Consider the following 26834-nt stretch of genomic DNA (forward strand, 5'->3'; position numbering starts at 1 on the left):
CTATAGGGGTACTATAGGGGGTACTATAGGGGGTACTATAGGGGGTACTATAGGGGGTACTATAGGGGGTACTATAGGGGTACTATAGGGGGTACTATAGGGGGTACTATAGGGGGTACTATAGGGGGTACTATAGGGGTACAATAGGGGGTACTATAGGGGGTACTATAGGGGGTACTATAGGGGGTACTATGGGGGGTACTTTAGGGGGTACTATAGGGGGTACTATAGGGGTACTATAGGGGGTACTATAGGGGTACTATAGGGGGTACTATAGGGGGTACTATAGGGGGTACTATAGGGGGTACTATAGGGGTACTATAGGGGGTACTATAGGGGGTACTATAGGGGGTACTATAGGGGTACTATAGGGGTACAATAGGGGGTACTATAGGGGGTACTATAGGGGGTACTATAGGGGTACTATAGGGGTACTATAGTGGGTACTATAGGGGGTACAATAGGGGGTACTATAGGGGGTACTATAGTGGGTACTATAGGGGGTACTATAGGGGGTACTATAGGGGGTACTATAGGGGTACTATAGGGGTACTATAGGGGTACTATAGGGGGTACTATAGGGGGTACTATAGGGGGTACTATAGGGGTACTAAAGGGGTACTATAGGGGGTACTATAGGGGTACTATAGGGGTACAATAGGGGGTACTATAGGGGGTACTATAGTGGGTACTATAGGGGGTACTATAGGGGGTACTATAGGGGGTACTATAGGGGTACTAAAGGGGTACTATAGGGGTACTATAGGGGTACAATAGGGGGTACTATAGGGAGTACGATAGTGGGTACTATAAGGGGTACTATAGGGGGTACTATAGGGGGTACTATAGGGGTACTATAGGGGTACTATAGGGGGTACTATAGGGGTACTAAAGGGGTACTATAGGGGTACTATAGGGGTACAATAGGGGGTACTATAGTGGGTACTATAGGTTGGTACTATAGGGGGTACTATAGGGGTACTATAGGGGGTACTATAGGGGTACTATAGGGGGTACTATAGGGGGTACTATAGGGGGTACTATAGGGGTACTATAGGGGTACTATAGGGGTACTATAGGGGTACTATAGGGGTACAATAGGGGGTACTATAGGGGGTACTATAGGGGTACTATAGGGGGTACTATAGGGGATACTATAGGGGGTACTATAGGGGGTACTATAGGGGTACTATAGGGGGTACTATAGGGGGTACTATAGGGGTACTATAGGGGTACAATAGGGGGTACTATAGTGGGTACTATAGGGGGTACTATAGTGGGTACTATAGTGGGTACTATAGGGGGTACTATAGTGGGTACTATAGGGGGTACTATAGTGGGTACTATAGGGGGTACTATAGGGGGTACTATAGGGGGTACTATAGTGGGTACTATAGGGGGTACTATAGGGGGTACTATAGTGGGTACTATAGGGGGTACTATAGTGGGTACTATAGGGGGTACTATTGTGGGTACTATAGGGGGTACTATAGGGGATACTATAGGGGGTACTATAGGGGGTACTATAGAGGGTACTATAGGGGGTACTATAGTGGGTACTATAGGGGGTACTTTAGTGGGTACTATAGGGGGTACTATAGTGGGTACTATAGGGGGTACTATAGTGGGTACTATAGGGGGTACTATAGTGGGTACTATAGGGGGTACTATAGTGGGTACTATAGGGGGTACTATAGTGGGTACTATAGGGGGTACTATAGTGGGTACTATAGGGGGTACTATAGGGGGTACTATAGGGGTACTATAGGGGGTACTATAGGGGATACAATAGGGGTACTATAGGGGGTACTATAGGGGTACTATAAGGGGTACTATAGGGGGTACTATAGGGGTACTATAGGGGGTACTATGGGGGGTACTATAGTGGGTACTATAGGGGTACTATAGGGGGTACTATAGGGGTACCATAGGGGATACTAGGCAGAATGGGCACCAAACTAAGAGCCAACGCCATTGTAAAAAAATAAGCATTTGTTCTTAACCGACTTGCCCAGTTAAATATAGGTTGAATTAAAATTGTTTAAAAAAATAACTGTGTTGTACCTTCCTCTTTAGGATGGCAGTAACCTTCAGATTCTTGGTCTGGTGAAGTCCGATGAAGGTTTCTATCAGTGTGTGGCTGAGAATGAAGCAGGGAACGCCCAGGCTATGGCCCAGCTCATACTGAGAGAGCCAGGTAAGAGACAAACCTCACCAGGACAAGCCAAACTAAGGCTTTTCTTGTCTTCTCTGTCTGTGTCTCAGCTCACCTTCTCTCTCTCTCTGTCAGCTTAATGTCTCTATCAGCTCACCTTCTCTCTCTCTGTCAGCTTAATGTCTCTCTCAGCTCACCTTCTCTCTCTCTGTCAGCTTAATGTCTCTCTCAGCTCACCTTCTCTCTCTCTGTCAGCTCAATGTCTCTCTCAGCTCACCTTCTCTTTCTCTCTCAGCCTAATGTCTCTCTCAGCTCACCTTCTCTCTCTCTGTCAGCTTAATGTCTCTCTCAGCTCACCTTCTCTCTCTCTGTCAGCTTAATGTCTCTCTCAGCTCACCTTCTCTCTCTCTGTCAGCTCAATGTCTCTCTCAGCTCACCTTCTCTTTCTCTCTCAGCCTAATGTCTCTCTCAGCTCACCTTCTCTCTCTCTGTCTGCTTAATGTCTCTCTCAGCTCACCTTCTCTCTCTCTGTCAGCTTAATGTCTCTCTCAGCTCACCTTCTCTCTCTCTGTCAGCTTAATGTCTCTCTCAGCTCACCTTCTCTCTCTCTCTCAGCTTAATGTCTCTCTCAGCTCACCTTCTCTCTCTCTCTCAGCTTAATGTCTCTCTCAGCTCACCTTCTCTTTCTCTCTCAGCTTAATGTCTCTCTCAGCTCACCTTCTCTCTCTCTCTCAGCTTAATGTCTCTCTCAGCTCACCTTCTCTCTCTCTGTCAGCTTAATGTCTCTCTCTCTCAGCTCACCTTCTCTCTCTTTCTCAGCTTAACTGTCCCGTTTATTCCATTCCAGCCATTACAATGAGCCTGTCCTCCTATATCTCTTCCTACCAGCCTCCTCTGGTCCTCAACAACACACAACCCATACCCCCCCCCCCCCCCACCCCTCCCCCCTTACTAACAAACCCCAGCCTTTCCTCTCCTTCCTCTCCTTCCACTCATCCACTCTTCACCCTCCATCTGCTGGGAGGTCATGGGTTAGGTCAGGGGTCAGACTTTAGCCAAGCTTAACCAGGATTCCTGCTAGGTGCGTCAGAGGTTTCCTACCGCAGGCGACGAAACGCCAGATGTTTAAAGTGACGGAACGTCACTTGGCAAAGTAGAGACAGATGTGGGGCGTGTGTATGGTGTCCAGATTAGGACCCATATTACGAGACAGCGTCAGAGTCAGAAGGACTCATCAGTGTGACACCAACTGAGGCTTTCCTAATATGGACGCCGTAGGGTTGTTTCTCTGTGACACAGCGTCTTTGGCTGTCCAATAAAAATATCAGGAATAGAGGGGACTTCAAGTCAATGTAATTGGGGCTTTGGGGCTTCTGGGAATTCTATTCTTTCAGATGTCAGTGGGAGAATGACTCAGTGATGTTGTTGATTTATTTTGAGATTCACACGCAAAGTTGTTACTCAACAGATAAGGGTAACATTTTCAATGTCTGAAATTATGTTTTTGAGCCAGGCTCAGAGTTGGGTCATAGCACCACAAACTCCAATTGGTTCAACTCCTAATTGTTCAACCCCTAATTGTTCAACTCCTATCTGTTCAACTCCTATCTGTTCAACTCCTATCTGTTCAACTCCAATCTGTTCAACTCCTATCTGTTCAACTCCTAATTGTTCAACTCCTATCTGTTCAACTCCTGTCTGTTCAACTCCTAACTGTTCAACTCCTATCTGTTCAACTCCTATCTGTTCAACTTCTACCTGTTCAACTCCTATCTGTTCAACCTCTCTCTGTTCAACTCCTATCTGTTCAACTCCTATCTGTTCAACTCCTATCTGTTCAACTCCTATCTGTTCAACTCCTGTCTGTTCAACTCCTGTCTGTTCAACTCCTATCTGTTCAACTCCTATCTGTTCAACTCCTATCTGTTCAACTCCTATCTGTTCAACTCCTAACTGTTCAACTTCTACCTGTTCAACTCCTATCTGTTCAACTCCTATCTGTTCAACTCCTATCTGTTCAACTTATACCTGTTCAACTCCTATCTGTTCAACTTCTATCTGTTCAACTCCTATCTGTTCAACTCCTATCTGTTCAACTCCTATCTGTTCAACTCCTATCTGTTCAACTCCTATCTGTTCAACTCCAATCTGTTCAACTCCTATCTGTTCAACTCCTATCTGTTCAACTCCTATCTGTTCAACTCCTATCTGTTCAACTTATACCTGTTCAACTCCTATCTGTTCAACTTCTACCTGTTCAACTCCTATCTGTTCAACTCCTATTTGGATATACAGTGGGGCAAAAAAGTATTTAGTCAGCCACCAATTGTGCAAGTTCTCCCACTTAAAAAGATGAGAGAGTTCTGTAATTTTCATCATAGGTACACTTCAACTATGACAGACAAAATGAGGAAAAAAATCCAGAAAATCACATTGTAGGATTTTTTATGAATTTATTTGCAAATTATGGTGGAAAATAAGTATTTGGTCACCTACAAACAAGCAAGTTTTCTGGCTCTCACAGACCTGTAACTTCTTCTTTAAGAGGCTCCCCTGTCCTCCACTCGTTACCTGTATTAATGGCACCTGTTTGAACTTGTTATCAGTATAAAAGACACCTGTCCACAACCTCAAACAGTCACACTCCAAACTCCACTATGGCCAAGACCAAAGAGCTGTCAAAGGACACCAGAAACAAAATTGTAGACCTGCACCAGGCTGGGAAGACTGAATCTGCAATAGGTAAGCAGCTTGGTTTGAAGAAATCAACTGTGGGAGCAATTATTAGGAAATGGAAGACATACAAGACCACTGATAATCTCCCTCGATCTGGGGCTCCACGCAAGATCTCACCCCGTGGGGTCAAAATGATCACAAGAACGGTGAGCAAAAATCCCAGAACCACATGGGGGGACCTAGTGAATGACCTGCAGAGAGCTGGGACCAAAGTAACAAAGCCTACCATCAGTAACACACTACGCCGCCAGGGACTCAAATCCTGCAGTGCCAGACGTGTCCCCCTGCTTAAGCCAGTACATGTCCAGGCCCGTCTGAAGTTTGCTAGAGAGCATTTGGATGATCCAGAAGAAGATTGGGAGAATGTCATATGGTCAGATGAAACCAAAATATAACGTTTTGGTAAAAACTCAACTCGTCGTGTTTGGAGGACAAAGAATGCTGAGTTGCATCCAAAGAACACCATACCTACTGTGAAGCATGGGGTGGACACATCATGCTTTGGGGCTGTTTTTCTGTAAAGGGACTAGGACGACTGATCCGTGTAAAGGAAAGAATGAATGGGGCCATGTATCGTGAGATTTTGAGTGAAAACCTCCTTCCATCAGCAAGGGCATTGAAGATGAAACGTGGCTGGGTCTTTCAGCATGACAATGATCCCAAACACACCGCCCGGGCAACGAAGGAGTGGCTTCGTAAGAAGAATTTCAAGGTCCTGGAGTGGCCTAGCCAGTCTCCAGATCTCAACCCCATAGAAAATCTTTGGAGGGAGTTGAATGTCTGTGTTGCCCAGCAACAGCCCCAAAACGTCACTGCTCTAGAGGAGATCTGCATGGAGGAATGGGCCAAAATACCAGCAACAGTGTGTGAAAACCTTGTGAAGACTTACAGAAAACGTTTGACCTCTGTCATTGCCAACAAAAGGTATATAACAAAGTATTGAGATTAACTTTTGTTATTGACCAAATACTTATTTTCCACCATAATTTGCAAATAAATTCATTAAAAATCCTACAATGTGATTTTCTGGATTTTCTTTTCTCATTTTGTCTGTCATAGTTGAAGTGTACCTATGGTGAAAATTACAGGCCTCTCTCATCTTTTTAAGTGGGAAAACTTGCACAATTGGTTTCTGACTAAATACTTTTTTGCCTCACTGTATTAGATGGTTACTGCAAGGACTCTAATTATCATTCTGGGTCTGGACCATGCTAGTAGGAAAATGAATCTCAGTGCCATTGATGTGTGTGTGTGTGTGTGTGTGTGTGTGTGTGTGTGTGTGTGTGTGTGTGTGTGTGTGTGTGTGTGTGTGTGTGTGTGTGTGTGTGTGTGTGTGTGTGTGTGTGTGTGTGTGTGTGTGTGTGTGTGTGTGTGTGTGTGTGTGTCCAAGCAAAAGGCTTAGTGCCATTGATGCATACTGTATGTGTCCAAGCAAAAGGCAAGCCCCCCCCACCCCCCATACATATATATCGTAAATACATTTTCTCCATTCCCTTCCTGTTGTAGATACAGCACCCTGTTCCCTTCCTGTTGTAGATACAGCACCCTGTTCCCTTCCTGTTGTAGATACAGCACCCTGTTCCCTTCCTGTTGTAGATACAGCACCCTGTTCCCTTCCTGTTGTAGATACAGCACCCTGTTCCCTTCCTGTTGTAGATACAGCACCCTGTTCCCTTCCTGTTGTAGATACAGCACCCTGTTCCCTTCCTGTTGTAGATACAGCACCCTGTTCCCTTCCTGTATTAGATACAGCACCCTGTTCCCTTCCTGTTGTAGATACAGCACCCTGTTCCCTTCCTGTTGTAGATACAGCACCCCGTTCCCTTCCTGTATTAGATACAGCACCCTGTTCCCTTCCTGTATTAGATACAGCACCCTGTTCCCTTCCTGTTGTAGATACAGCACCCTGTTCCCTTCCTGTATTAGATACAGCACCCTGTTCCCTTCCTGTTGTAGATACAGCACCCTGTTCCCTTCCTGTTGTAGATACAGCACCCTGTTCCCTTCCTGTATTAGATACAGCACCCTGTTCCCTTCCTGTATTAGATACAGCACCCTGTTCCCTTCCTGTCGTAGATACAGCACCCTGTTCCCTTCCTGTTGTAGATACAGCACCCCGTTCCCTTCCTGTTGTAGATACAGCACCCTGTTCACTTCCTGTTGTAGATACAGCACCCCGTTCCCTTCCTGTCGTAGATACAGCACCCTGTTCCCTTCCTGTTGTAGATACAGCACCCTGTTCCCTTCCTGTTGTAGATACAGCACCCTGTTCCCTTCCTGTTGTAGATACAGCACCCTGTTCCCTTCCTGTTGTAGATACAGCACCCCGTTCCCTTCCTGTTGTAGATACAGCTCCCTGTTCCCTTCCTGTTGTAGATACAGCACCCCGTTCCCTTCCTGTTGTAGATACAGCACCCTGTTCCCTTCCTGTTGTAGATACAGCATCATGTTCCCTTCCTGTTGTAGATACAGCACCCCGTTCCCTTCCTGTTATAGATACAGCACCCTGTTCCCTTCCTGTTGTAGATACAGCATCATGTTCCCTTCCTGTCGTAGATACAGTACCCTGTTCCTATCCTGTTGTAGATACAGCACCCCGTTCCCTTCCTGTTGTAGATACAGCACCCCGTTCCCTACCTGTTGTCATAGATACAGCACCCCGTTCCCTTCCTGTTGTAGATACAGCACCCTGTTCCCTTCCTGTTGTAGATACAGCACCATGTTCCCTTCCTGTTGTAGATACAGCACCCTGTTCTTTTCCTGTTGTAGATACAGCACCCCGTTCCCTTCCTGTTGTAGATACAGCACCCTGTTCCCTTCCTGTTGTAGATACAGCACCCCGTTCCCTTCCTGTCTTAGATACAGCACCCTGTTCCCTTCCTGTTGTAGATACAGCACCCCGTTCCCTTCCTGTTGTAGATACAGCACCCTGTTCCCTTCCTGTTGTAGATACAGCACCCCGTTCCCTTCCTGTATTAGATACAGCACCCCGTTCCCTTCCTGTTGTAGATACAGCACCCTGTTGCCTTCCTGTTATAGATACAGCACCCTGTTCCCTTCCTGTATTAGATACTGCACCCTGTTCCCTTCCTGTTGTAGATACAGCACCCCGTTCCCTTCCTGTCGTAGATACAGCACCCTGTTCCCTTCCTGTTGTAGATACAGCACCCTGTTCCCTTCCTGTTGTAGATACAGCACCCCGTTCCCTTCCTGTATTAGATACAGCACCCTGTTCCCTTCCTGTTGTAGATACAGCACCCTGTTCCCTTCCTGTTGTAGATACAGCACCCCGTTCCCTTCCTGTATTAGATACAGCACCCTGTTCCCTTCTTGTTGTAGATACAGCACCCTGTTCCCTTCCTGTTGTAGATACAGCACCCTGTTCCCTTCCTGTTGTAGATACAGCACCCTGTTCCCTTCCTGTTGTAGATACAGCACCCTGTTCCCTTCCTGTCGTAGATACAGCACCCCGTTCCCTTCCTGTTGTAGATACAGCACCCTGTTCCCTTCCTGTTGTAGATACAGCACCCCGTTCCCTTCCTGTTGTAGATACAGCACCCCGTTCCCTTCCTGTTGTAGATACAGCACCCCGTTCCCTTCCTGTTGTAGATACAGCACCCTGTTCCCTTCCTGTTGTAGATACAGCACCCTGTTCCCTTCCTGTTGTAGATACAGCACCCTGTTCCCTTCCTGTCTTAGATACAGCACCCTGTTCCCTTCCTGTTGTAGATACAGCACCCTGTTCCCTTCCTGTTGTAGATACAGCACCCCGTTCCCTTCCTGTTGTAGATACAGCACCCCGTTCCCTTCCTGTTGTAGATACAGCACCCTGTTCCCTTCCTGTTATAGATACAGCATTATGTTCCCTTCCTGTCGTAGATACAGCACCCTGTTCCTATCCTGTTGTAGATACAGCACCCCGTTCCCTTCCTGTTGTAGATACAGCACCCCGTTCCCTTCCTGTTGTAGATACAGCACCCCGTTCCCTTCCTGTTGTAGATACAGCACCCCGTTCCCTACCTGTTGTCATAGATACAGCACCCCGTTCCCTTCCTGTTGTAGATACAGCACCCTGTTCCCTTCCTGTTGTAGATACAGCACCCTGTTCCCTTCCTGTTGTAGATACAGCACCCTGTTCTTTTCCTGTTGTAGATACAGCACCCCGTTCCCTTCCTGTTGTAGATACAGCACCCTGTTCCCTTCCTGTTGTAGATACAGCACCCCGTTCCCTTCCTGTTGTAGATACAGCACCCTGTTCCCTTCCTGTTGTAGATACAGCACCCCGTTCCCTTCCTGTTGTAGATACAGCACCCTGTTCCCTTCCTGTTGTAGATACAGCACCCTGTTCCCTTCCTGTTGTAGATACAGCACCCCGTTCCCTTCCTGTTGTAGATACAGCATCATGTTCCCTTCCTGTTGTAGATACAGCACCCTGTTCCCTTCCTGTTGTAGATACAGCACCCCGTTCCCTTCCTGTATTAGATACTGCACCCTGTTCCCTTCCTGTTGTAGATACAGCACCCTGTTCCCTTCCTGTCTTAGATACAGCACCCTGTTCCCTTCCTGTTGTAGATACAGCACCCTGTTGCCTTCCTGTTATAGATACAGCACCCTGTTCCCTTCCTGTTGTAGATACAGCACCCTGTTCCCTTCCTGTTGTAGATACAGCACCCTGTTCCCTTCCTGTTGTAGATACAGCACCCTGTTGCCTTCCTGTTATAGATACAGCACCCTGTTCCCTTCCTGTTGTAGATACAGCACCCTGTTCCCTTCCTGTTGTAGATACAGCACCCTGTTCCCTTCCTGTTGTAGATACAGCACCCCGTTCCCTTCCTGTTGTAGATACAGCACCCTGTTCCCTTCCTGTTGTAGATACAGCACCCCGTTCCCTTCCTGTTGTAGATACAGCACCCTGTTCCCTTCCTGTTGTAGATACAGCACCCTGTTCCCTTCCTGTTGTAGATACAGCACCCTGTTCCCTTCCTGTTGTAGATACAGCACCCTGTTCCCTTCCTGTTGTAGATACAGCACCCTGTTCCCTTCCTGTTATAGATACAGCACCCTGTTCCCTTCCTGTCGTAGATACAGCACCCCGTTCCCTTCCTGTTGTAGATACAGCACCCTGTTCCCTTCCTGTTGTAGATACAGCACCCTGTTCCCTTCCTGTTGTAGATACAGCACCCCGTTCCCTTCCTGTCGTAGATACAGCACCCCGTTCCCTTCCTGTTGTAGATACAGCACCCCGTTCCCTTCCTGTTGTAGATACAGCTCCCTGTTCCCTTCCTGTTGTAGATACAGCACCCCGTTCCCTTCCTGTTGTAGATACAGCACCCCGTTCCCTTCCTGTTGTAGATACAGCACCCCGTTCCCTTCCTGTATTAGATACAGCACCCTGTTCCCTTCCTGTTGTAGATACAGCACCCTGTTCCCTTCCTGTTGTAGATACAGCACCCTGTTCCCTTCCTGTTGTAGATACAGCACCCCGTTCCCTTCCTGTTGTAGATACAGCACCCTGTTCCCTTCCTGTTGTAGATTCAGCACCTCATTCCCTTCCTGACGTAGATACAGCACCATGTTCCCTTCCCACCACCTGACCTCACAGCTGGAGTGGTGTCTGCCACCGTGTTTGCTGGGTAACATCAGCCGCCATACATGTACCTGCAGGGGAACATCTGTGAGAGCAGACCTGTCCTGTCTCCCTGCATCACACACTGTCTGTTCTCCCAACGTCTTGTTGGACTTCATTCAATTAGACGGCCTCCCTCTGGTATTCTCAGTAGATGTGTGCTCCGACATGATGTCTATGTGTATGTGTGTGTGTGTTTGTGTGTGTGTGTTTCTGAGTGTGTGTGTTTCTGTGTCTGTTCCCATGTGCCTGTGTGTGTGTGTGTGTGTGTGTGTGTGTGTGTGTGTGTGTGTGTGTGTGTGTGTGTGTGTGTGTGTGTGTGTGTGTGTGTGTGTGTGTGTGTGTGTGTGTGTGTGTGTGTGTGTGTGTGCTTGCGTGTGTCGCAGGTAACTGAATCTCAGACTAAACTGACTATGCAACCTGGAAACAGCAGTACTTTTATATTACTGCACTAGCTTTAAAGTAGCTACTGTATCAACAAGTTTGTTCCTGCCAAGTCAGCAGCTACTCTTCCTGGGGTTTATTATGGATCCCCATTAGTTCCTGCCAAGGAAGCAGCTACTCTTCCTGGGGTTTATTATGGATCCCCATTAGGTTGCCTTGGCAGCAGCTACTCTTCCTGGGGTTTATTATGGATCCCCATTAGTTCCTGTCAAGGCAGCAGCTACTCTTCCTGGGGTTTATTATGGATCCCCATTAGTTCCTGCAAAGGCAGCAGCTACTCTTCCTGGGGTTTATTATGGATCCCCATTAGTTCCTACCAAGGCAGCAGCTACTCTTCCTGGGGTTTATTATGGATCCCCATTAGTTCCTGTCAAGGCAGCAGCTACTCTTCCTGGGGTTTATTATGGATCACCATTAGTTCCTGCCAAGGCAGCAGCTACTCTTCCTGGGTTTTATTATGGATCACCATTAGTTCCTGCCAAGGCAGCAGCTCTCTTCCTGGGGTTTATTATGGATCCCCATTAGTTCCTGCCAAGGCAGCAGCTACTCTTCCTGGAGTTTATTATGGATCACCATTAGTTCCTGCCAAGGCAGCAGCTACTCTTCCTGGGGTTTATTATGGATCCCCATTAGTTCCTGCCAAGGCAGCGGCTACTCTTCCTGGGGTTTATTATGGATCACCATTAGTTCCTGCCAAGGCAGCGGCTACTCTTCCTGGGGTTTATTATGGATCCCCATTAGTTCCTGCCAAGGCAGCGGCTACTCTTCCTGGGGTTTATTATGGATCACCATTAGTTCCTGCCAAGGCAGCGGCTACTCTTCCTGGGGTTTATTATGGATCCCCATTAGTTCCTGCCAAGGCAGCAGCTACTCTTCCTGGGGTTTATTATGGATCCCCATTAGTTCCTGCCAAGGCAGCGGCTACTCTTCCTGGGGTTTATTATGGATCCCCAGTAGTACCTGCCAAGGCAGCAGCTACTCTTCCTGGGGTTTATTATGGATCCCCATTAGTTCCTACCAAGGCAGCAGCTACTCTTCCTGGAGTTTATTATGGATCACCATTAGTTCCTGCCAAGGCAGCAGCTACTCTTCCTGGGTGTGTGTCCTCAGGCCCCTACTCTACTACCACATATCTACACTACATTAAGTGTGTTACCTCAGACCTCTACTACCACATATCTACAATACATTACGTGTGTGTCCTCAGGCCCCTACTCTACTACCACATATCTACAATACATTACGTGTGTGTCCTCAGGCCCCTACTCTACTACCACATATCTACAATACATTAAGTGTGTTACCTCAGGCCCCTACTCTACAACCACAAATCTACAACACAAAATCAATTTGTACTTGTGTGTGGAGTGCGTATGTTATCATGTGGGTGTGTATGCGTGTGTATACGTGTGTCTGTACGTGTGTGTGTGTCTCTGCACAGTCCACGTGCGGTGCCGTGAGTTGCCATGAGGTGTTTTTTTATCTGCTTTTTAAATCTAATTTCACTGCTTGCATCAGTTACCTGATGTAGAATAGAGTTCCATGTAGTCATGGCTCTATGTAGTACTGTGCGCCTCCCATAGTCTGTTCTGGACTTGGGGACTGTGAAGAGACCTCTTGTAGCATGTCTTGTGGGGTATGCGTGGGTGTCTGAGCTGTGTGCCAGTAGTTTAGACAGACAGCTCGGTACATTCAACATGTCAGTACCTCTCATAAATAAAAGTAGTGATGAAGTCAATCTCTCCTCCACTTTCAGCCAGGAGAGATTTACATGCAGGTCATTAATGTTAGCTCTCTGTGTACATCCAAGGGCCAGCCGTGCTGCCCTGTTCTGAGCCAATTGTAAAGTTCCTCTTTGTGACACCCGACCACGTGACTGAACAGTAGTCCAGGTGCGACAAAACCAGGGCCTGTAGGACCTGCCTTGTTGATAGTGTTGTTAAGAAGGTAGAAACTAGGGCATGTAGGACCTGCCTTGTTGATAGTGTTGTTAAGAAGGTAGAAACTAGGGCCTGTAGGACCTGCCTTGTTGATAGTGTTGTTAAGAAGGTAGAAACTAGGGCCTGTAGGACCTGCCTTGTTGATAGTGTTGTTAAGAAGGTAGAAACTAGGGCCTGTAGGACCTGCCTTGTTGATAGTGTTGTTAAGAAGGTAGAAACTAGGGCCTGTAGGACCTGCCTTGTTGATAGTGTTGTTAAGAAGGTAGAAACTAGGGCCTGTAGGACCTGCCTTGTTGATAGTGTTGTTAAGAAGGTAGAAACTAGGGATCTGTAGGACCTGCCTTGTTGATAGTGTTGTTAAGAAGGTAGAAACTAGGGCCTGTAGGACCTGCCTTGTTGATAGTGTTGTTAAGAAGGTAGAAACTAGGGCCTGTAGGACCTGCCTTGTTGATAGTGTTGTTAAGAAGGTAGAAACTAGGGCCTGTAGGACCTGGCTTGTTGATAGTGTTGTTAAGAAGGTAGAAACTAGGGCCTGTAGGACCCGCCTTGTTGATCGTGTTGTTAAGAAGGTAGAAACTAGGGCCTGTAGGACCTGCCTTGTTTATAGTGTTGTTAAGAAGGTAGAAACTAGGGCCTGTAGGACCTGCCTTGTTGATAGTGTTGTTAAGAAGGCAGAGCATTGCTTTATTATAGACAGACTTCTCCCCATCTTAGCTACTGTTGCATCAATATGTTTTGACCATGACAGTTTACAATCCAGGGTTACTCCAAACAGTTTAGTCATCTCAACTTGCTCCATTTCCACATTATTCATTAAAAGATAGGAACAACATAGGAATCGCTACAAAACTTATTATATGACCTCATGCACTATATTAGATGTGACTTGGCCTCAATGGCTTTGCTACTTGTTTTTCTGTCGTAATTCTCAGGGAGGGTTGTTAACCTATAGTTTCACAATACAATGCCTGTTTAATCTCCTTTTCTCACAAAAGGTATAATTTAATCAACATGGCATTCATTTGATGAGCAATGTATCATTAAGGAAGTATTTAAGCAAGAAGTAAAAGAGGGAATCAATTAAGAACCACACCGGGCAACTCCAGCCCTGGTACAGTCTTAATCTGTGTCTGGGAAACTATAGATTATCCCAGAGAAAAGAGATTTTCCTCCTTTCCTTTTTTTTAATCACTGCTCAAACAATGTGCTCTGGGTGTCGTCAGTGAGGGCCTCCCCAGAGCCTTAGCTGGGAACAGCAGGAACAGCACAGATGGCTGAGAAAATTGAAAGTGTGCGTCCCAAACGGCACCCTACAGTATAGCCTATTTGTTATAGTGTACTACTTTTGATCCGACCACTGTGGTCCTTCGTCGAAAAAGTCATGCAATCTAAGGGAATATGGTGCCGTTTGTGACACAGCCAAAGTCTCACGGAAGCAACAGAAAACAGAGCAGAGGAACCAGAGAAGGTCAGACTGACAGTTGGAGTCAGAAACCCCTCGTTACTGTCACCACGGGAACCCCTAGCAACTAGAGCCCGACAGATGTATCTGGTTGACCAATATTTTTGGCCGATATTAGACTTTCACGTATGTATTTGTATCTGCGTTTAATCCGTCCCAAAAAGGACCGATATAAAATGCAGAGAAAACAGTAGAAAAAAAGTATGTTTTTCATAGAATTTGACTTTCTGTTTTGCACCCCGGTCCCGTGTGGCTCAGTTGGTAGAGCATGGCGCTTGCAACGCCAGGGTTGTGGGTTCAATTCCCACGGGGGGACCAGGGTTCAATTCCCACCGGGGGACCAGGATGAATATGTATGAACTTCCAATTTGTAAGTCGCTCTGGATAAGAGCGTCTGCTAAATGACTTAAATGTAAATGTAAATGCAATTCATTATTTGTCCTGAAGACAGGGTTGCCAGGTGTAGCTAAAATGTCGAACGCAATTACTTCTGAAAACCCGCCCACAAGGCCTAAAAACTAACACAAAATAATTTGTCACAGCAACAGGGGAGTTGCCATATTGGCCCAGTAAACCGTTATTTCCCATAATGTTATCGAGCGAATTAAGGAGAATCGACTTCATTTGAACAACGTAGGCTAAGAAGCTAACTTTGGGGTTTCCATCAAAGTAACAATTCTTGGGAATTTAAGATAAATCGCCCTTTTTAAACTCTCCAGATCATTTTCCATCAATAGATGTCATGCTAGCGTCTCAACTGATATTAAATGTGGAGAATGATACATTTGCGATAGAGCTGTGACCACGTACACAATTGATAACTTCCAATTTAATTAACTAAATATGACCATTAATAATTGCCTAACAACACAAGGCTACACCAACAAACGGAAGTTATAGGCTATTTTATTAAATCCGTTTGTCAGCTCCATGTAGGCTACACAAGTGGCACATATTTGATTTGCAATGACTCCAGTCATTGACTTCATTTTTTTTAACATACAGTATTTATTGTATCAGATGGTTGGCTACAGTAGCCTACAGTGGCATATAAATGAATAGCTGACAAGATGGCCAACCGATGCAAATGTAGTCTTGTCATTCTCCAAATTTAATGTCCTTTTCGTTGTCGACTTTAACCATAACACAAAGCACGCGAGGGAGTTCCATAACTTCCGTAGAACATGTCCCGTCGCGTAGCGCTCCAAACCCTAGAACTCATCATGAGTAAAAACCCTTCGCTTAAATAAGGTTATCCATGACAAAAGTCGACATTAGAATGCAATTTATTTTTAAACCACCTCTGAGCAAAGAGCTCTAGTGCGCCTAAAGTCGTTTTACAATACTTTGTCGCCGTTATATAAATTCTAGTGCGTTAATATTTTTTATGAAAAAAAAATGGAGTGTCTCCATAATGACCAATCTAACATAAGTTGTTACGACGTCTCTGTGACTCAGCTTCAGCCAGTGCTTTCTCAACGCGCCCACACCCCTCCGGTCCTCTCCTCCACTACTCACTCACTCAGTAACAGCCTGCCCCACTGCCTGATAGTCAGCAGCAGCAGGTCACGGTGAAATGTAAAACGTTTTAAGGGCAATGCCATGACTGCCGCGTTGCAATTTAGAAGTAGTCCAAAAAAACACCGCCTGCGACCAAAACATTTTCACCCGTGACAACGTTTTCAAAGTAGCCCAATTGTCAGAAAAAAATGGCAACACTGCCTGAAGAGGGTGATCTTTACATGGCTATAAGCCTATCTTGCCTTGACGCGCTACAATAAGGCTGGACACAGTCAGTCAACGCAACTACACCAGTCGGAAAAGAGAGTGAATTAACGGTGAATGAACTGTTACTGCTTCTACGGTGAGTGCTGAGGAGATAGAAGCTTGCCAGCTTCATAAAAGTGGCAACAAATGTGCACTGGCCATAATACTGTTAGGTGACGTGTCAAGGTAGGTTGTCTGGTGTCATTTTACTAATGACATGCCACTGACTTTGAGTAAAGCAATGGTGTCTGTGTATGCGGAAACCTCAACACTATACACTTCAGCTGTGAAAGTAAGGTGTTTTTTTTTTTAGCTGCTACAACGACTGAAATGACAGCAACACTCAACAAAGAGCTGCTGGTAGTTTCAGAGTGGGTGGCAAGGAATAAGTTAGCCCTAAATATTTCTAATTTAAAAGTATTGTATTTGGAACAAAACACCCACTTAAACCCTAAACCTCAACTAAATCTACTAATGAATAATGTGGAAATTGATCAAGTTGAGATGACTAAACTGTTTGGAGTAACACTAGATTGTAAACTGTCATGGTCAAAACATATTGATGCAACAGTAGCTAAGATGGGGAGAAGTCTGTCTATAATAAAGCGATGCTCTGCCTTCTTAACAACACTATCAACAAGGCAGGTCCTACAGGCCCTAGTTTCTACCTTATTAACAACACTATCAACAAGGCAGGTCCTACAGGCCCTAGTTTCTACCTTCTTAACAACACTATCAACAAGGCAGGTCCTACAGACCCTAGTTTCTACCTTCTTAACAACACTATTTACATTTTACATTTTAGGCATTTAGCAGACGCTCTTATCCAGAGAGACTTACAGTAGAGTGCATACATCTTTATTGCATTTTTACATACTGAGACAAGGATATCCCTACCGGCCAAACCCTCCCTAACCCGGACGACGCTATGCCAATTGTGCATGCCAATTGTGCGTCGCCCCACGGACCTCCCGGTTGCGGCCGGCTGCGACAGAGCCTGGGCGCGAACCCAGCCCAGCCTTACACTATCAACAAGGCAGGTCCTACAGGCCCTAGTTTGGTCGCACCTTGACTACTGTTCAGTCGTGTGGACAGGTGCCACAAATTTGGACTTAGGAAAATTGCAATTGGCTCAGAACAGGGCAGCACGGCTGGCCCTTAAATGTACACAGAGAGCTAATATTAATAATATGCATGTTAATCTCTCCTGGCTCAAAGTGGAGGAGAGATTGACTTCATCACTACTTTTATTTGTGAGAAGTATTGACATGTTGAATGCACTGAGCTGTCTGTCTAAACTACTGACACACAGCTCAGACACCCATACATACCCCACAAGACATGCCACCAGAGGTCTGTCTAAACTACTAACACACAGCTCAGACACCCATACATACCCTACAAGACATGCCACCAGAGGTCTGTCTAAACTACTAACACACAGCTCAGACACCCATACATACCCCACAAGACATGCCACCAGAGGTCTGTCTAAACTACTAACACACAGCTCAGACACCCATACATACCCTACAAGACATGCCACCAGAGGTCTGTCTAAACTACTGGCACACAGCTCAGACACCCATACATACCCTACAAGACATGCCACCAGAGGTCTGTCTAAACTACTAACACACAGCTCAGACACCCATACATACCCTACAAGACATGCCACCAGAGGTCTGTCTAAACTACTAACACACAGCTCAGACACCCATACATACCCCACAAGACATGCCACCAGAGGTCTGTCTAAACTACTGACACACAGCTCAGACACCCATACATACCCCACAAGACATGCCACCAGAGGTCTGTCTAAACTACTGGCACACAGCTCAGACACCCATACATACCCTACAAGACATGCCACCAGAGGTCTGTCTAAACTACTAACACACAGCTCAGACACCCATACATACCCTACAAGACATGCCACCAGAGGTCTGTCTAAACTACTAACACACAGCTCAGACACCCATACATACCCCACAAGACATGCCACCAGAGGTCTGTCTAAACTACTAACACACAGCTCAGACACCCATACATACCCCACAAGACATGCCACCAGAGGTCTGTCTAAACTACTAACACACAGCTCAGACACCCATACATACCCTACAAGACATGCCACCAGAGGTCTGTTTAAACTACTAACACACAGCTCAGACACCCATGCAGACCCCACAAGACATGCCACCAGAGGTCTGTTTAAACTACTAGCACACAGCTCAGACACCCATGCAGACCCCACAAGACATGCCACCAGAGGTCTGTTTAAACTACTAGCATACAGCTCAGACACCCATGTATACCCCACAAGACATGCCACCAGAGGTCTGTCTAAACTACTGGCACACAGCTCAGACACCCATGCATACCCCACAAGACATGCCACCAGAGGTCTGTCTAAACTACTGGCACACAGCTCAGACACCCATACATACCCTACAAGACATGCCACCAGAGGTCTGTCTAAACTACTAACACACAGCTCAGACACCCATACATACCCTACAAGACATCCCACCAGAGGTCTGTCTAAACTACTAACACACAGCTCAGACACCCATACATACCCCACAAGACATGCCACCAGAGGTCTGTCTAAACTACTAACACACAGCTCAGACACCCATACATACCCTACAAGACATGCCACCAGAGGTTTGTCTAAACTACTAACACACAGCTCAGACACCCATACATAACCCACAAGACATGCCACCAGAGGTCTGTCTAAACTACTAACACACAGCTCAGACACCCATACATACCCTACAAGACATGCCACCAGAGGTCTGTCTAAACTACTAACACACAGCTCAGACACCCATACATACCCTACAAGACATGCCACCAGAGGTCTGTTTAAACTACTAACACACAGCTCAGACACCCATGCAGACCCCACAAGACATGCCACCAGAGGTCTGTTTAAACTACTAGCACACAGCTCAGACACCCATGCAGACCCCACAAGACATGCCACCAGAGGTCTGTTTAAACTACTAGCATACAGCTCAGACACCCATGTATACCCCACAAGACATGCCACCAGAGGTCTGTCTAAACTACTGGCACACAGCTCAGACACCCATGCATACCCCACAAGACATGCCACCAGAGGTCTGTCTAAACTACTGGCACACAGCTCAGACACCCATACATACCCCACCAGACGTCGCTTCACAGTCCCCAAGTCCAGAACAGACTATGGGAGGCACACAGTACTACATAGAGCCATGACTATATGGAACTCTATTCCACATCAGGTAACTGATGCAAGCAGTGAAATTTGATTTAAAAAACAGATAAAAAAACACCTTATGGAACAGCGGGGACTGTGAAGAGACACAAACATTGGCACAGACACATGCATACACACACACACGCACACGCACACGCACGCACACACGCAGACACACACATTCCTTTACACTTGTGTGTAAAAGGTAGTTGTTGTGAAATTGTTAGATTACTTGTTAGATACTACTGCACGGTCGGAACTAGAAGCACAAGCATTTCGCTACACTCACAATAACATCTACACACCATGTGTATGTGACCAATACAATTTGATTTGATTTAATTTGAGACACACACGATAACATACACACAATACATACACATGGATTTAGTACTGTAGATATGTTGTAGTGGTGGAGTAGGGGCCTGAGCGCACACAGTGTGTTGTGAAATCTGTGAATGTATTGTAATGTTTTTTAAATTGTATAAACTGCCTTAATTTTGCTGGACCCCAGGAAGAGTAGCTGCTGCTTTGGCAGGAACTAATGGGGATCCATAATAAACCCCAACAATACATTTTCAGGGGGGGGGGGGGGGGGGGGGGCAACAATACACTTCAGTGGCTACAGCCCTACAGTCGATGAAAACATAGCTAAATTCATTGCTCTACTAGCAACCACCCCTAAAACCCACCTACAGGTACAGAGGCAGGGACTTGATGGACACAGAAAAGACTGCTTAATGGTCCTCTCATCCCTGAAAAGGGTTGATTCAATCTACACACTGTGTTCATAATCTTAGGGGGATTGAAGGGGCGAGGAGAGAGAGGTGAAAGGGGGCCATGTGAGTGAAGGTTGAGGAGAGAGAGGTAAAAGGGGGCCATGTGAGTGAAGGGCAAGGAGAGAGAGGTGAGAGGAGGCCATGTGAGTGAAGGGTGAGGAGAGAGAGGTGAAAGGGGGCCATGTGAGTGAAGGGTGAGGAGAGAGAGGTGAAAGGGGGCCATGTGAGTGAAGGGTGAGGAGAGAGAGGTAAAAGGAGGCCATGTGAGTGAAGGGTGAGTGAAGGGCGAGGTGAAAGGGGGCCATGTGAGTGAAGGGTGAGGAGAGAGAGGTGAGAGGGGGTCGTGAGTGAAGGGCGAGGTGAAAGGGGGCCATGTGAGTGAAGGGTGAGGAGAGAGAGGTGAAAGGGGGCTATGTGAGTGAAGGGTGAGGAGAGAGGTGAGAGGGAGCCATGTGAGTGAAGGGCGAGGAGAGAGAGGTGAGAGGGAGCCATGTGAGTGAAGGGCGAGGAGAGAGAGGTGAAAGGGGGCCATGTGAGTGAAGGTCGAGGAGAGAGAGGTGAGAGGGAGCCATGTGAGTGAAGGGCGAGGAGAGAGAGGTGAGAGGGGGCCATGTGAGTGAAGGTCGAGGAGAGAGAGGTGAGAGGGGGCCATGTGAGTGAAGGGCGAGGAGAGAGAGGTGAGAGGGGGCCATGTGAGTGAAGGGCGAGGAGAGAGAGGTGAAAGGGGGCCATGTGAGTGAAGGGCGAGGAGAGAGAGGTGAGATGGGGCCATGTGAGTGAAGGGTGAGGAGAGAGAGGTGAGAGGGGGCCATGTGAGTGAAGGGCGAGGAGAGAGAGGTGAGAGGGGGCCATGTGAGTGAAGGGTGAGGAGAGAGAGGTGAGAGGGGGCCATGTGAGTGAAGGGTGAGGAGAGAGAGGTTAAAGGGGGCCATGTGAGTGAAGGGCGAGGTGAGAGAGGTGAGAGGGGGCCATGTGAGTGAAGGTCGAGGAGAGAGAGGTTAAAGGGGGCCATGTGAGTGAAGGTCGAGGAGAGAGGGGGCCATGTGAGTGAAGGGCGAGGAGAGAGAGGTGAGAGGGGGCCATGTGAGTGAAGGGCGAGGAGAGAGGGGGCCATGTGAGTGAAGGGCGAGGAGAGAGAGGTGAGAGGGGGCCATGTGAGTGAAGGTCGAGGAGAGAGGGGGCCATGTGAGTGAAGGGCGAGGTGAGAGAGGTGAAAGGGGGCCATGTGAGTGAAGGGCGAGGAGAGAGAGGTGAGAGGGGGCCATGTGAGTGAAGGGCGAGGAGAGAGAGGTGAGAGGGGGCCATGTGAGTGAAGGGTGAGGAGAGAGAGGTGAGAGGGGGCCATGTGAGTGAAGGGCGAGGAGAGAGAGGTGAAAGGGGGCCATGTGAGTGAAGGGTGAGGAGAGAGCGGTGAGAGGGGGCCATGTGAGTGAAGGGTGAGGAGAGAGAGGTGAAAGGGGGCCATGTGAGTGAAGGGTGAGGAGAGAGAGGTGAAAGGGGGCCATGTGAGTGATGGGTGAGGAGAGAGGGGGCCATGTGAGTGAAGGACGAGGTGAGAGAGGTGAAAGGGGGCCATGAGAGTGAAGGGCGAGGAGAGAGAGGTGAGAGGGGGCCATGTGAGTGAAGGGCGAGGAGAGAGGGGGCCATGTGAGTGAAGGGCGAGGAGAGAGAGGTGAGAGGGGGCCATGTGAGTGAAGGTTGAGGAGAGAGGGGGCCATGTGAGTGAAGGGCGAGGTGAGAGAGGTGAGAGGGGGCCATGTGAGTGATGGGTGAGGAGAGAGAGGTGAGAGGGGGCCATGTGAGTGAAGGGCGAGGAGAGAGGGGTGAGAGGGGGCCATGTGAGTGAAGGGTGAGGAGAGAGAGGTGAAAGGGGGCCATGTGAGTGAAGGGTGAGGAGAGAGAGGTGAGAGGGGGCCATGTGAGTGATGGGTGAGGAGAGAGGGGGCCATGTGAGTGAAGGACGAGGTGAGAGAGGTGAAAGGGGGCCATGAGAGTGAAGGGCGAGGAGAGAGAGGTGAGAGGGGGCCATGTGAGTGAAGGGCGAGGAGAGAGGGGGCCATGTGAGTGAAGGGCGAGGAGAGAGAGGTGAGAGGGGGCCATGTGAGTGAAGGTTGAGGAGAGAGGGGGCCATGTGAGTGAAGGGCGAGGTGAGAGAGGTGAGAGGGGGCCATGTGAGTGATGGGTGAGGAGAGAGAGGTGAGAGGGGGCCATGTGAGTGAAGGGCGAGGAGAGAGGGGTGAGAGGGGGCCATGTGAGTGAAGGGTGAGGAGAGAGAGGTGAAAGGGGGCCATGTGAGTGAAGGGCGAGGTGAGAGAGGTGAGAGGGGGCCATGTGAGTGAAGGGTGAGGAGAGAGAGGTGAAAGGGGGCCATGTGAGTGAAGGGTGAGGAGAGAGAGGTGAGAGGGGGCCATGTGAGTGAAGGGTGAGGAGAGAGAGGTGAGAGGGGGCCATGTGAGTGAAGGGTGAGGAGAGAGAGGTGAAAGGGGGCCATGTGAGTGAAGGGTGAGGAGAGAGAGGTGAGAGGGGGCCATGTGAGTGAAGGGTGAGGAGAGAGAGGTGAAAGGGGGCCATGTGAGTGAAGGGCGAGGTGAGAGGGGGCCATGTGAGTGAAGGGTGAGGAGAGAGAGGTGAGAGGGGGCCATGTGAGTGAAGGGTGAGGAGAGAGGGGTGAGAGGGAGCCATGTGAGTGAAGGGTGAGGAGAGAGAGGTGAGAGGGGGCCATGTGAGTGAAGGGTGAGGAGAGAGAGGTGAGAGGGGGCCATGTGAGTGAAGGTCGAGGAGAGAGGGGGCCATGTGAGTGAAGGGCGAGGTGAGAGAGGTGAGAGGGGGCCATGTGAGTGAAGGGTGAGGAGAGAGAGGTGAGAGGGGGCCATGTGAGTGAAGGGTGAGGAGAGAGAGGTGAGAGGGGGCCATGTGAGTGAAGGGTGAGGAGAGAGAGGTGAGAGGGGGCCATGTGAGTGAAGGGTGAGGAGAGAGAGGTGAGAGGGGGCCATGTGAGTGAAGGGTGAGGAGAGAGAGGTGAAAGGGGGCCATGTGAGTGAAGGGCGAGGTGAGAGAGGTGAGAGGGGGCCATGTGAGTGAAGGGTGAGGAGAGAGGTGAAAGGGGGCCATGTGAGTGAAGGCGAGGTGAGAGAGGTGAAAGGGGGCCATGTGAGTGAAGGGTGAGGAGAGAGGTGAAAGGGGGCCATGTGAGTGAAGGCGAGGTGAGAGAGGTGAGAGGGGGCCATGTGAGTGAAGGGTGAGGAGAGAGAGGTGAGAGGGGGCCATGTGAGTGAAGGGCGAGGTGAGAGAGGTGAGAGGGGGCCATGTGAGTGAAGGGTGAGGAGAGAGAGGTGAGAAGGGGACCGTGCGAGTGAACTCTAGGGAACTGTGGGAAATAAATGAAGACAATCATTACATAACAGTACAGTCAGTACCATAGCATGTTCGGTATCAGAACCAGTGTGTTGGGTTTCAGTCATCGTCTTCAGGTAATTGAGCTGGTGTTGTGGAGAGAGAAGAAGAGTACCAGCCTGTGTTCATTACACCACCACAGATCAATAATGTTCAATACACCACCACAGATCAATAATGTTCAATACTCCACCACAGATCATTCATGTTCAATACACCACCACAGATCATTAATGTTCAATACACCACCACAGATCATTCATGTTCAATACACCACCACAGATCATTAATGTTCAATACACCACCACAGATCATTCATGTTCAATACACCACCACAGATCATTCATGTTCAAAACACCACCATAGCACAGCGGGTCCACTTCATAAGGAGTGTGTAACTTTTCAATGCCCATTAGGCTCACACTCCAAAGACAAGGCACTCAAAGCAGCCTTTAGAAAGTCAAGTGGCTCTGGCATGATATGGGCCAGCTACAGCCTATCTCAACAACATTCCCTGCTAGCTTTGCTTTGTATTGGATGTGCGACTGAAGGACGAGCGTCAATGCATAATCTGTGTCCGTGTCCCAAATGGGACCCTATTCTCTTCTCTATGTAAAGTGTTTTAACCCGGAGACCGTAGGGAGCCGTCTGGGAAGTATCATCTGTAGTTATCCGTAGCACAAAGAACACGCTGTGAATAAAGAAGAGGCTAGTAGACGGTAGTGGTGACGTCTGATGGTGTTTATAGCCTGACCACATCAAGGAAACTTCAAAAAGCAATATATGCTATACAGTTGAAGTCGGGAAGTTTACATACACTTTATGTATAAAAACTTGTTTTTCAACCACTCCACACATTTCTTGCTAACAAACTATGGTTTCAGCAAGTCGGTTAGGACATCTACTTTGTGCATGACACCGGTAATTTTTCCAACAATTGTTTACAGACAGATTATTTCACTTATAATTCCCTGTATTACAATTCCAGTGGGTCAGTCAACACTAAATTGACTGTGCCTTTAAACAGCTTGGAAAATTCCAGAATGGCTTTAGAAGCTTCTGATAGGCTAATTGACATCATTTGAGTTAATTGGAGGTGTACCAGTGGATGTATTTCAAGGCCTACCTTCAAACTCAGTGCCTCTTAGTTTGACATCATGGGAAAATCAAAAGAAATCAGCCAAGACCTCAGATAAAAAATTGTAGACCTCCACAAGTCTGGTTCATCCTTGGGAGCAATTTCCAAATGCCTGAAGGTACCACGTTCATCTGTACAAACAATAGTACGCAAGTATAAACACCATGGGACAACGCATCCGTCAAACAGCTCAGGAAGGAGACGCGTTCTGTCTCCTTGAGATGAACGTACTCTGAGGTGAAAAGTGCAAATCAATCCCAGAACAACATCAAAGGACCTTTTGAAGATGCTGGAGGAAACAGGTACAAAAGTATCTATATCCACAGTAAAACTAGTCCTATATCGACATAACTTGAAAGGCCGCTCAGCAAGGAAGAAGCCACTGCTCCAAAACCGCCATAAAAAAGCCAGACTACGGTTTGCAACTGCACATGGGGAAAAAAATCGTACTTTTTGGTCTGAAATCTCGTCTGAAAAACAAAACTAGAACTGTTTGGCCATAATGACCATCGTTATGTTTGGAGGAAAATGGGGGACTCTTGCAAGCCGAAGAACACCATCCCAACCATGAAGCACGGGGGTGGCAGCATCATGTTGTGGGGGTGCTTTTGTGGGGGTGCTTTGCTGCAGGAGGGACTGGTGCACTTAAAAAATAGATGGCATCATGAGGCTGGAAAATTACGTGGATATATTGAAGCAACATCTCAAGACATCAGCCAGGAAGTTAAAGCTTGGTCGCAAATGGGTCTTCCAAATGACCCCAAGCATACTTCCAAAGTTGTGGCAAAATGGCTTAAGGACAACAAAGTCAAGGTATTGGAGTGGCCATCACAAAGCCCTGACCTCAATCCTACAGAAAAATGTGTGGGCAGAACTGAAAAAGCTTGTGCGAGCAAGGAGGCCTACAAACCTGACTCAGTTACACCAGCTCTATCAGGAGGAATGGGCCAAAATTCATCCAACTTATTGTGTGAAGCTTGTGGAAGGCTGCCCGAATCATTTGACCCAAGTTTAACAATTTAAAGGTAATGCTACCAAATGCTAATTGAGTGTATGTAAATTCTGACCCACTGGGAATGTGATGAAAGAAATTAAAGCTGAAATTGTCAGAGTCTAGGTGATGTGGGTAAGGCGGAGTCAGGCGCAGGACACAGAGATGAGTAATAATAGTAACTTTACTCAAAAATAATCTTCCAACAAGGAGAACGAAAATCCAGAATCACATAAACGAGACATAAACTGACAACAGTAAACATGCACAAAAACCATGAGGGGAAATAATTCAAACGGGAACCAGGTGTGTACAATCAAGACAAAACAAATGGAAAAAGACATGAGGTATTCACCACAGTGTTGCAGAGTGGAGCAGCATTTCTCCTCTTGCTATTTCAGCCAAATATTTATTTCTGGAATGTAGAGAGAGAGAGAGAGAGAGAGAGAGAGAGAGAGAGAGAGAGAGAGAGAGAGAGAGAGAGAGAGAGAGAGAGAGAGAGAGAGAGAGAGGAGAGAGAGAGAGAGAGAGAGAGAGAGAGAGAGAGAGAGAGAGAGAGGAGAGAGAGAGACGGAGGAGAGGAGGAGAGAGAGAGAGAGAGGAGAGGAGAGAGAGAGAGGAGAGAGAGAGAGAGAGAGAGAGAGGAGAGAGAGAGAGAGAGAGAGAGAGAGAGAGAGAGAGGAGAGAGAGAGAGAGAGAGAGAGAGAGAGAGAGAGAGGAGAGAGAGAGAGAGGAGAGAGAGAGGAGAGAGAGAGAGAGAGAGAGAGAGAGAGAGAGGAGAGAGAGAGAGGAGAGAGAGAGAGGAGAGAGAGAGAGAGAGAGAGAGAGAGAGGGGCCATGTGATGAAGGGTGAGGAGAGAGTGGTGAAAGGGGGCCATGTGAGGTGAAGGGTGAGGAGAGAGAGGTGAGAGGGGGCCATGTGAGTGAAGGGTGAGGAGAGAGAGGTGAAAGGGGGCCATGTGAGTGAAGGGTGAGGAGAGAGAGGTGAGAGGGGGCCATGTGAGTGAAGGGTGAGGAGAGAGAGGTGAAAGGGGGCCATGTGAGTGAAGGGCGAGGTGAGAGGGGGCCATGTGAGTGAAGGGTGAGAGAGAGAGGTGAGAGGGCCATGTGAGTGAAGGGTGAGGAGAGAGGGGTGAGAGGGAGCCAT

The 26834-nt window shown here is 47.7% G+C and overlaps 1 protein-coding gene across 1 annotated transcript in view; it reads left to right on the plus strand.

Annotated features, from left to right (window-relative positions):
- Positions 1–26834, plus strand: part of LOC129833650 (netrin receptor DCC-like) — a gene marked incomplete at its 5' end in the record, with an annotated part of 322538 nt that overhangs the window by 103504 nt on the left and 192200 nt on the right. The window contains one exon of the mRNA XM_055898366.1: positions 2077–2197. Within this exon, the coding sequence (XP_055754341.1) occupies positions 2077–2197 (121 nt within the window). The remainder of the gene's footprint in view (positions 1–2076; positions 2198–26834) is intronic.

This window comes from Salvelinus fontinalis, chromosome 2 (assembly GCF_029448725.1).
Source record: "Salvelinus fontinalis isolate EN_2023a chromosome 2, ASM2944872v1, whole genome shotgun sequence".
Classification (NCBI taxonomy): Eukaryota; Metazoa; Chordata; class Actinopteri; order Salmoniformes; family Salmonidae; genus Salvelinus; species Salvelinus fontinalis.